The sequence below is a fragment of the Phasianus colchicus genome, chromosome 4, assembly GCF_987193195.1.
Source record: "Phasianus colchicus chromosome 4, bPhaCol1.hap1.1, whole genome shotgun sequence".
In the NCBI taxonomy this organism is placed as follows: Eukaryota; Metazoa; Chordata; class Aves; order Galliformes; family Phasianidae; genus Phasianus; species Phasianus colchicus.
In genome coordinates this window covers 36165877-36178070 of record NC_143439.1, presented here as the reverse complement: position 1 = coordinate 36178070, position 12194 = coordinate 36165877, and the positions used below count along the sequence as shown (strand labels likewise).

At 37.6% G+C, this 12194-nt stretch overlaps 1 protein-coding gene across 9 annotated transcripts in view; it reads left to right on the top strand.

Moving 5' to 3' along the window:
- USP53 (ubiquitin specific peptidase 53) overlaps nt 1-10798 on the top strand; it is a 33125-nt gene extending 22327 nt beyond the window's left edge. For all 9 annotated transcript variants that reach the window (XM_090139201.1, XM_090139205.1, XM_090139204.1 and 6 more), the window contains 5 exons: nt 651-794; nt 1057-1792; nt 3086-3159; nt 7870-7969; nt 8819-10798. In XM_090139201.1, the coding sequence (XP_089995327.1) occupies nt 651-794; nt 1057-1792; nt 3086-3159; nt 7870-7969; nt 8819-9788 (2024 nt within the window). In that variant the 3' untranslated portion in view covers nt 9789-10798. The remainder of the gene's footprint in view (nt 1-650; nt 795-1056; nt 1793-3085; nt 3160-7869; nt 7970-8818) is intronic.
- Nucleotides 10799-12194: the final 1396 nt, after the last annotated feature.

Here is a 12194-nt window from a genome sequence, read left to right as displayed (position 1 = left end):
GGGATAAAAAAAAAAGGCAAAAAAAGAAAAAGGGTTTTATTATATATTTCTAAAGGTACGTTTACATTCTGTCAGTAACCCAGGCTTCCAGGAAAACAAACAACAATAACAGCATAAAGAAAACTATAACTAGTGATACTGGGGATTGACTTCTGTATAACATGTCCATGCCTTTTCTCCAAACTCTGAATACATGTCAGAGGGAGATGCTAGCTTCTCTTCAGAGACATTTCTATTCTGCCTTTTTGTGTTGGATTGCCAAGCTTTTTCAAACGTGAGAATGCCTCTTTTTTGATGAGGTAATGACTCCAAAATAGCATTTACCTCCTGAGAAATTGAGGATTTTCTTGTTTTTAAGCAGTTACTCCACTGCTTCCTTAAAAGTACGACTTCACATTTAGGCAAGAATAAACTTGGCTTCAGTTTTTTAATATAATTCAAAAAAGTTGCATTTATTAGAGATGTTTATACACTTGTACCTATAATGTCTATCTCTTGTTTTCTTAAGAATCTATGCTATGTAACTTGTTAGTCTTTAAGTAGTGCTAATACTAAAATATAAATGTTATTGTGCATAAATACTGCTGTATATTTTGATCATAAATTGCTTTTTATTAGTGTCTTTGACAAATTAATCTTTTTTTTTGCAGCTAAGTTAGCTTATGGTGATCAAAAGGACAGGCTGAAGGACATATCCAGAGAGTGTGCTCAGAAAGCTGCTGATATGAAAAACTTCTCATCTTTACGAAAAGATGCAGACAGAGGACCAAGAAGAGAATCTGGGAGACAAAGAGGTAACGTTCTAAAGATTTGAGCAGAGGATGAATGAATCAAACAGATCTGCATATCTGTGTTAGCTGTGAAGGATTTCATTCTCCTTTCTAAAGAGAGGATTGTAAGATCTGTTTTTAATTTTCTGAAATATATACTGAATTTGTTACTGAATGTGTTGAGAGAACATGAGAAAAGTATGTACTGTAATAAAATCAAGAATAACTATTTGTGAGAACTTAAATGCAGCTTTTCTCTTTTTTTTTTCTCTCCCTTTCTCATTAGATTTAATTGGGGAAGATCGTTCCAGTTTTAAGTCAGGGTCTCCTCCGGTTGGAAATGGGCTTAGACAATGTATGGATCAGCGCATATACAGCAGCCAGGGAAGAGGGCCTTATAAACATGACGGTGTACCTCCCCAAACAAAACTTCCTGTACAGGTGCTCGGATCAAATAAAACAGAAACTTTTCCTGCTGGTGAGAAACCTATGCTTAGGACCCGAACTGATGGAGTCACTGCTGGCTATGATACAGATAGCAGTCAAGACTCTAGGGATAAAGGAAGTATCATCAGTAGCAGAAGCAGAAGTAAAGGCTGGAAACCCATGCGAGAGACACTAAATGTGGACAGCATTTTCAGCGAGGCTGAGAAGAAACAGCATAGCCCAAAGCACAAGGCAAATCTGAACAGTAAATCTAAGCATGAAAAAGAGCGAAGCTTTAACCATTGGCCAAAAGAGAACCAAATCCAAAAAGGTTTAATGACTATATATGAAGATGAAACAAAACAAGATACAGGAAGTAGAAGTTCTTTGGATTCAGCGGGGAAAGGGAATGCTGAAAAAAGCAAAGGATTTGCAGAGAGAAAACTCCATGGTGATAATTGGCAAATTCAGAGGACAGAATCTGGTTATGAGAGCAGTGATCATATCAGCAATGGATCAGCAAATCCGGACTCACCTGTCATTGAAGGAATCAATCCAGCAGATGTCAAGAATATTAAAGAAAGTGCTTCCTGCAGGTAATGCTAGTTCTCTTAAGAATTTACATAGGTTGTCTACGCAGGAAAATAAGTTGTTATATTCATTGTTTCAAGTAAGCATACTTTTAGAACTTCAATACTCTTGAGGATGTATAAAACTAGCAACATATCTAGAAATATGAATGCAGATAGTTAGGAGTTAATCTTACCTTAACTCTGAAGCTGCAGCACTATTTGTTTCTGTTGGAAAAGTACTGAGCCACATCATTATGGTGCTGAGCCAGGATTTCTGAGCCCTGCTTTGGGCAGGGTGTGTTAATTTGAATTAATTGCTATGCTTTTTTAGTTATAAATTTTTTTAGTTACTGGGTAACTTGCTATCTGTAATGGAATACAACTGTCTTCACAAATCATATCTACAACAGCTGTATGGACAGGCTCCTGACAAAAAGATGGAAATGGCAGTAAATAAGTGATTAGTAGCCAAATTTTATTGATCTCTCTATGAATTGTATTAACAAGTCTGCTCTAGGGATTTTTGGAGCTTCTGTCCCTGGAGATGCTCATAACCCAACTGAACGTGATACTGACCAGCATCTGCTCTAGCTGATCGTATTTGAGCAGGGTTTTGGAATAGACGACCTCCTAAGAGCACTTCTAGTATTATTTGCCGCACTGAAGTGGTGATTATTGAGAATGCTTAAGATAACTGGAGTTAAGTGACCAGTGTTGTCTGTTCCCCCTTAAAATCACTGTAGAAAATAAATATTCAAAATAGTTGTGCTTTCTCAGCAATTTATTAGTACATTTTGAAAGTTGTATGAAATGTTTTCTGTGCAATTGGTGATATTTTCTCACAGATGGCACATCGCTCTAGTATTGTTTATAGCTTTGGGAAGCAGCTGCTTTGGGAGCAGGCTGCTGTGATAATGCAAGGCACTTCTTCGTTATTTTCTGTGTTGCATAATGAGCTTTCTGCTGTTGCACTCTAGAGTAGGGCTGGGATGAGTGGGCGTGTAATCCTCAGAACAAACTTGGATACACCATCCTCATGAACTGCATGTTTTTCCAAGTGTCTGTATTAAAGACTGCAGTTGATCCTAAATTCCTCTGCATCATTACAGCTTGTCATGCAGGGAAGCTGTGCTAAAAGTATTCATGGGCTACTTCTCCATCTTACGTATGTTCTGTAGTGTGTGTTAGTGAAAAACATGACAGCAGTAAAGGGAGACAAAGTTTCAAACAGACAAGGTTTAATGCATTCAAGGGGATAATGTTTGTGATAGCACATCAGTAGTTTAACCCTTCAAATCACCTATGCTTATTTTACAGTGAGCAGAATTTGTCAACGAAAAAAGCTGAAAATGTGTTACATTCAGTACCTCAGCAGAACAGAAACTTCTATGGTAAGAACTTGTGTTTAAAAAACAAAAACAAAAAACAAAACAAAACAAGGAGCTTTCTAGAAATAATTGAGGTATACCAAAATTTTAATACTAACATACTAATATCTCACAGACGATAGGTTTCTGATGATCTGCTTTACTTATAATGTTGCTGTAAGTTTGCCATGATTTCATTTATTTTTCCCCACTAAAAACACTTCTTTTTACCAGTACTCATGAATTTTGAGTGACACTGTGCTGGCATAAGGCATTTAGTTTTACTCCTTTTCATTGATGTTAATTGGAGTCTTGTTTGTAATCAACACAGTAGGTTAAATGTGACTTGGAATTTTTGTTGTGTTCTTTGAGAGCCACTTTGAGAACATTTTTCATTTTAATGCTTTTTCAGCAAGTGTATCCATTTCTCTTCCCTGTCCCCACAAAAGTAAACAATCCCCTTCTTCCCTGCCCCTCCCCCCCCAAAAAAAGAGTACTTTTTTTCCCCGTGTTTTCCCCAAAAATAGTTCCATATGTGTTTTTGGTGGATGCTGAGGAGGGTTTTGTTTTGCTTTTAAAGAAAAAGGTCTGGATAGGCTGTGCTACGATTTCTTTTCCTATAAGATATGAGGCAAAATCAGGAAGAAACACTTGTAATAAGGAAACCTGCTTCCTTTTACATAATAACATGTCTGCTGGATTGTTATAAATGCCTTGGCGGTATAAATGTTACAGGTCACCACGAGGCCAGCCAAAATCATTATCTACTGTTGCTGGAACAATGGAATGGTGCTTGTACAAAGAGGTGCAATAAGTATTAAGACGCTTCCCCAGGAAATGTTTGATTTTCATAGATATCATACTTTCATTTGAAGAATGTACAGTATAGTTTCTTCTAAGATTTCAGTTTAACTTATGGGGTGGATTTGCCGTACTGCTGCTTTGTTGCTATTCCAGTTACTTTTTGATTGTAGAAAGAAAACTAACTTTGGTGTTTTATCTTGATGACAAAAGACAAATTTTGCATGGAACACAAAGATCTGTTTTTCTGGTTTTTTTTTCTGCTGTAATTCTGTACTATAACTGTACTTTCCAGTAGGGGGAAAAAATAATTAGGTAGTAAAAACAAACAAGAAAGCAACAAAACCAAACAAACAACCCACAGAAAGCACTAGTTAAAATATATAAAAGACTCCCTCAGGATGAGGAATAGGGAGCTTAATTAGCTTACACAGTAAACTAATATATTAAATATAGCTATAACTCACCATGTGTCATATTTTTTCAGTACTGTTTTCTATTCCAACTGACCTTTACAGTTATCATAAAACAATATCATAATAACTGTCAAAGAATAGTGATGTTAAAGTCCTGTCTATTCAATCTATTCAGTACTTGTATTTCAGTAACTTTTTAATAGTTCCTTAACAACAAAAAAAAAAATCTAAATTAGAATTGAAGTTCTCATGTGTTTATGTTTTGCAGAACTACTTTTAATATGATTAATAGGCTGAGGAAAAAATGAAGAATTTGATTGTCATGTGAGATAAAAATTTACTTAGACTGATCTTGGTTGTCTAAAAAGTGTGTATGTCTGGACACCTTGAGGAGGAGGAGTCATTTATAGGCACCAGTTGTACCACCTCATATTATGTTTCAGAATACTATGAGCAAGACTAGAACTACCAACTTACCGTATGGTAAATACCATATGGACTTCTAGAAAATGGTACTTCAACAAGTAAATACCCAGTCGTTTCTGAGAGCAAAATGAAATGTAAGAAATCTTCTGTAGCTGCTCATAGCAACTTGTAAGAATATCTTGTCCCTTTGCAGGGAAATAATGTATAACATATAACTTTTAATTATGCCTATCATTTTTACTGGTTCTTGATTTTAACAGGAGCTGAGTAAGGATTCCAGTAATTGAGGAATTTTGTCTTTGACCTACAAAAATAAACTTTTTGTTAGAGCATTATAAAGATAGTAACGTTGGATCACATGGTGGTAACGCAAATAAAATTGCTGCTTCTTTCTGTAGGAGTAAGCAGTAGATAACTAGTACTAAAGTAAGTGACCCATGTGACCAATCTCTAATTTGTGTGATTAAATTTTGAGAGGAAAATATTAAGCAGATACAGTGTTCTTAATTTTTACTTATGCATTGATGATTATGACGTTTGTGTTCAGTGAACTTGGCTGGTGGTATCTTTGTGTATGCAGAATAAATAATATGAACAGTGTGGGGGCAAAATTTGCAACCTTATGTTTTTCACACTGGAGAAAGGTGACTATAACTCTTGGAAATACAAGATTAGGGGTATAAAGTATCTTCTTGTGGCTTTTCATAGTAATAACTATGCTAGCTACTGATAATTATTTTCATAGAAATAAAGCGCTTTCAGTTGTCTTTGTGAAAATGATCCCTTGACTCTGAAGGCACACATCTATGAAATTGCCACTGACAAGTTCAGTAAAAAGTATTCTTGGCAGGGAAAATGGTTGTTGAGTTCACTAGCATGAGACATCTCCAGTTCCATTTACAATCATTTTGAAGCTCTGATGAATATGTCAGCAAGAATCCGGATTACCTTTACTTCTTTGTCACACTAGAAAACCATGCAAACTAAAATTTGGGCATAATACTGAAAAAGAAAATCCTAGGAAAAAATCAAAACTACAGGAAATATGCAGCTAAAACAGTAGGAAGAAATTGATTATTTTTTGTGTAGAATTCAGACATTGCAGAATTTTGCACATGTATTTGTAAATTATTAGGAAAGAACTCTTTTGACTTTTGGTTATACAATGGGTGTTCATGATTTTAAATCTAGATTGCCTACTCAGATGTAAAAGTAGATGTTCATAAATCTTAAAGCAGACCAGTTTGTATTTGAGAGACCGGAATTACGTTTACTTAGCAGTAAGATGCTTATGACCTGTTGATAAGGCTGGCGGTCTCTAGCTGAGCACAGTGCTCATGTGTCCCATATCTAGTTTTGCAAAGAACCTAGAGCCAAAATTCCCAATAGACTCTAAACCGGGTTTTAACCTTGAATGGATCTCATGTCAGCAGAAGAGAAAATAACACATCTATTTTTAAGTTAGCTGGAATTCTGGAGGCACGAATCGCCTGGTATCACTGAGCAATTTTGGTTGAACGTGTGCCATGGTCACCCTGAAGAACAGCTTACTAACCTTTGCTGCCTCCTCCTGACAGATTTATGATACTGCCTCTTGGTAGGACCTAATGTGCTGCATTCCTTCAGTTTGGCTTGGGATGCTTTTTCACATCAACTGTTTTGTGGAATTAAGGAGCAGTTGTATAGCCTATGCTTTTTTTTCAAAGAAGTGATTTATGGCTTAACAAAATCTGTAGTAGAATGAAATATTTGCTATTCGATTACCTCACTATTAGTTATCTCTGAAGGCACAGCCTGCTGGAGCAGTTTTGAATTTGCTTTCAGTTTAGGTCCTTGACCCTTGCAGCTATAAGGGCTTATTCAAGTAACCATATTTTCACATAAGCATTTTTTCTAGGGTTGTGGTACTGTTTACCATAATGGAATAGCAGTAACTTTTTTTAATTTGAAGGCTGGAAGGAAAGGGATATTGAAGAATTTGTCTTTTCAGGTTACACCTTTTAGGCCTCTATAACCTATGTCCTTTGTCAAAGATTTAGCATCTTTAATCTTTCCTCTCTTTAAGATAGGACAGATACAGACCCTTGAAGCAAATCTCCATTGTTGCCCAAAGTTCAGTTGTTTGGGTTTTTTGGTTGGTTTGTTTTTTTAACTTCTGTCATTCTTTTGACTTAAGTAAAAAAAAAAAAATAAGTTCACATAGCAAAATAATGCTTCTGAGGCTTTATTTAAAACTAGGGAAATCTACGTGGTCAAATCAAAAAATAAACAATGAGCCAGTTACTGTGCTAAGAACATTTACAGTAGCTATCTTTAAACAGGCTGTTGCTTGTCACTTGCCAAGAGTCTTTTCTATGTGGTGTCAACATGGATTCTTCGATGCTTCTTTTATTCACTGTTCAATAGGGGCTGCTTTGTTCAGAAATAGTATATTTTTAAAAGTAAAGAATTTTTTCTGTGGTCAGTGAATAGGAGTTTCTAGAGTGTGTGTAGTACTGCTGGCCCACACACTCCTAATGCTGTGTGCTTAGGGTGTGTGGGTGAGAGTGCTCTTTATGTACTCAGTGTCTCTGCAAACTGTGCAATTGTTGTAGGAGAAGTAACAGTTATCTGGCATTTTATAAATGTTTCAAGAATGCTTAATGATTTCTCATTTTAAAAAAAGAAAACCCAGTCTTACATTATTCTATTTTGTTAATAAATCATATGAAATTTCAAAAGTCATGAAATATATAACTTAAATTTATTTTGGCTGTCTGCATAAATGCTTGTATGAAAACCTGTTCTAAAATGTGCTTATAATTATGTGATGTGTCAACGTTTGAAAGCATGTCCGTAGGACTCCAAAACTGTGATAATTCCCCTTTCCTGACAATATTAAACAACAACAAAAAAATGCTCTATATTATTTTGGGCTAATATATGTTCTGATTCTCTGAAGATTTCTTTTTCAAAAATGTTACTTTGACTTATGTCAGATCCTGTCAAGAGTTGTTTCTTGCTGTGTTTTGTTTGCCTGTTAACCTCTGAAAAATTGCAAGGAAATTGGACTGTATTTCTATTTATTTTGAAATATTTTTTCCATTTCCAGAGTCTAGGAAGGACCTTATCAATACAGAAGTTAACTACAGACCTCATGTTAATATCCCAACAGAGTTACATTTGCAGGTGCCCAGTCCGCAAGTAAAGAGGTAACTAAATTAAAAAAACAAAAAACAAAACTAAACTAGTATTAATTTACTATGTAATACTATTAAAAAATACTGAATTCTGTAACGTGACAGAAATCACTGTTAACTGTGTGAAAAATGACAGATGTTAAATCTTTTGACAGATGATGCCCTTGGCATTTACCTAATGTATAGGGTTGAAAGCTCTACTCCTGGGGAAAAAACTAGTTTTAATTTTGGTATTCAGTAGATGGAACCCCAAATACTTAGGTAGTTTTAAACCATCTTAGTAGTGCAAAAACTTTTAATATTTTTGTTTTTAATTGGTATCATAGAACAATAGAGATTTAACGCAGTAATCCAATAAAGATTTGAAAAGCTTGGCAAGAAAGGGAGGAAAATGTTATGTCTACTTAAAAGCTGTGGCTGTATACTCGTTGTTTCTGATTGGAACTGCAAATGCTCAGAACCTCCCAGAAATCAAGAATCTAAATGCATGCTTGGCACTCAAAAATGTTAGACGCTTTTTGAAAAACTGATGCATCAGACTGAGTCACAAAGATGTTTAAAAAAAAACAAACAGAATTTGTATTTGATATAGTCCAGAATCTCTAAGGAATTTTCTTATTACGGCTGTTTAATTGTCTGCTGAGGCTTTTTTGGGACACAGTACATTTCAGATGAAAGAAGCTTGTAGTGATTTAATAGAAGTTACACTTAAACAGTTGTGTATTAACCAGACACCAGATCTCTAATCAGCTCAAGGATATCCAGGCAGTGTTACCAGGGCTGTTGTTAAAGGTGCTTGGTCATTTGGCCTTTTATGTTTGTATAGGTATACTTACATCTTTTTTGTTTGTTTGTTTTTAGAGCTGAAATGCCTGAGATTAGCAGGAAATTCTTCCCATCGTCAGCTCTACAGCCAGTTGTTAAAGAGATTGTGAAGTCAGACAGTAAGAACAAGGCAAATGAACAGAGTTCTTCAGAGTGGCTTAATCCAGACAGATTTGAGACAATGAATGTGTCAGCATATTGCGCTGTTGGTGTATCTCACTCTTATACAGAAAACAACTGTGGAAGGAAGCCCATCAACAATGACTTCCACCCTTCTTCCCAACCGCAGCCTCATCATGCAAGAACATTTGGTCCCAAGGTGGGGTTTTCACCTTTTGTGCCACAGAATCCCTCAGAAAGGCCTCCCTGTGAGCATGCCGGACACCAGCTCCGAAGGGTGGATGCTCTTTGGGTGCCAGAAGCCGTTTACCAGAATCTTCCTCCCCCTTTACCTCCAAAGAAATATGCTCTGAATATTTTGCCAGGATCAGAAACTAACTCAGTAGCTGATGTAAAATCAACAGAAGTGTTGCAGAATAATTTATTAAGACAAACAGGTACACCTTTTAAGTCTGCATCAGAAACAAATGTATTTGCAAGCGATCAAAGGCTTAAGGAGTCATTTCAAGGGAATGAGTTGTTTGTTCATAAACCAGATTCTCCACCTAGCTTACCAGTTAATGACTTTTGGTTGATGTCTGAGAACTTCTTAAAGAAAGGATCTCATCATACAGGACCAAGTGCTGGCTATGTGGATGGAAGTGATAGTGTATCCCTAACAACTTATTTTTCAGTAGACAGTTGTATGACTGACACATACAGGATGAAATATCATCAGAGACCCAAGCTTTATTTTACAGATAGTGGAAGCTTTCACAAAGAAAAGCATCTAACACCAACTGGAGTAGAACTGAATGCTACGTATCATACTACTCTTGAGCCCACGCATCCCACATCTGAGCAAAGGTACAAAGCAAATGTAGAAGGCTTACACTGCAGTAGATAGATTAATAATACATCTGGATCTGACTGTTGCATTTCATGTAGTCTGTAAATGGGCACAGGACTTGAATCTCTGTGTGGTAGTTGGTACCCAGTCAGCTGTATTTTGCTTAGGAGTTTAAATGAATATGCAGACGGAGGTGAACAGAGGAGAAGAGGTGCTAAACTTCTAGGTCTTTGATTTATTACTCCTAGTTGCCTTAATGCTTACCTCTGTTACTTGGCTTGTCTTCTATGATTTATGTTAAAAAGGGTCCCTTTAAGTGTATACATTTTACAGCAGTGGGATCAACTAGATGTTACTAATCAAAAATATTTTTTAAAGACTTAAATAGCTGCAGTATAAGAAGTGTTCCTTCAGACTTCAGTCACTACGTACTTAGGCTAACAAAAGGAATAAATATACTACCAGTAAATATTACACAGTGGGTACAGCAGAGCAGTATTTTCCCTGACAGGCAGCAGGAGGTTGTTTTGACTGATGTTGCTGAGAGTCTGTGCTTTCACAAACCTTTAAGTGTCTTTAATACAAGTTTATCCAGAGATTTTTCTAGCTTGCTATTTAAAAGCCTTAATAATAATTCTTTAGAACTGTTTTGTTTGTAAGTGATAGGTAAGGTTCTTTTTTTTTAAAGGGAATTCAAGTAGAATCATAAAGTCATACAACCATTAGAGTTGGAAGAGACCTTAAAGGTCATGATTCAGCTCCCCTACGATGACCAGGGAAACCTACAGCTATATCAGCTTGCTCAGAGCCCAGTCCAGCCAGACTTGAGAATGCCCCAAGAATGAGGCATCTACCACATTTCTTGGCAACGTTCCAGTACTCCACTGACCTTATGGTAAAGAAAAAAAAAGAACACCAAAAACAAATGCTTATATTCAATCTAAATTTCCCCTCTTTCTGGTTTTTGAAACCATTTTCCCCTTGTCCTATCACACAGACCATGCTAAACAGTCTGTTCCCTTCTGTCTTATAAGTACCCCCATATTGCTTCCAGAGTGCCCTTCCAACCTCAGTCAATCTGTGGGTCTGTGGATTTTTGTTTTCTGCCAGCTCTCCCTGGTTGTGCATCAGTTGTGTACTCAGCATCTTATGCCCATGCTTTTCCACAGAGTTCTGCATAGTCACGGATGGAGTATTTGTTCATAGAATCAGTTTATTGACATCTGTACACAGGGGCTCACAGAAGTAATGAAGTCTCTCCAAGCTTGTGAGTGATCACTGCCTACATGTTAACAATTCTTTGTTACAAGCCTCCACTCAACATCATCTTAAGTTGTATGAAGTCAGGTTCCCAAAAATGAGGTTTGTTAGCAGAGAAAATGTGCGAGAGCAATACCGACATCTGTTGAGTAGTGTCTGCTACTTGTCTAGTATGCTCAGTCCTGGGACAGACAGATTCTCCACCTTGCCTTTAGCAAGCACATCAAGGCACATTAGTGGTGCCTCTTGCTGGATCACTGCATAACCACAGCTGGGAGGGGTAATGTCAAGTCCTGTGCAGAATGGCCACCCAGGCTGTGCCAGTTCATGGGATGGGAACGCAGGGTGAAAATTTATGGCTACATCACTGTCTTCTGTGCTGCGGAGACTGTCCCGGTGAGGATGTTGCTTCTCTTATCAGAAAGTTGCAGCACAGGGCCTTCCCTCTCCTTTCTGTCTCTGCATCCTGCCTGCCCTCTTCTTCCTTCTTGTAGCAGGTCATCATCTGCCACCAGCTGTGAGTCCCATCAGCAGTTTTGTGTGAGAAGACCAATTCCTATCTCAGTGCAGACCTCTTTCAGGGTCAGCCTTCTTGTAAGGTGATCTCACAGGTCTTTGAATTTAAGCAGCACCTGGTTGTGAGTAGCTTGCTGGAAGATGTTGAGCAGACGAGCCATTCAGAAGGCTGTGATAAGACCCATATTCTCAGGCACCCTGTGGTAGCCTAAGGAAGCAGTTGAGGCATTTCTTCTCTAGGCAGCAGCAGAGATGCTGCGGTAGATCATTCTGCCACATGGGCAATCCCTTATGTGTCAGCCTTGATAGGGGCTGTGCTTGTCAGGTGGCGAATCACAACTGTGAATGATGGCTTCAAGCTGTGCCAGGGGAGATTTAGGCTGGGTGTTAGGAAATACTACTTTACTGAAAGAGTGGTCAGGCACTGGAATGGGCTGCACGGGGAGGTGGTGGAGTCACCAACCCTGGAGGTGTTTGAGAAACGTTTGGATTTTGTGTTGAGGGACATGGTTTAGTGAGAACTATTGGTGATAGGTGGATGGTTGGGCTGGATGATCTTGTAGGTCTTCTCCAACCTTGATGTTTCTGTGATTCTGTGAACTATCTTCAGGGCTTGGGATGGGGGGAACTTGTGCCCATGAGCAGACATGTACAAGACTGCAGATAGTTGGAGGTGGAAGCTGTGGT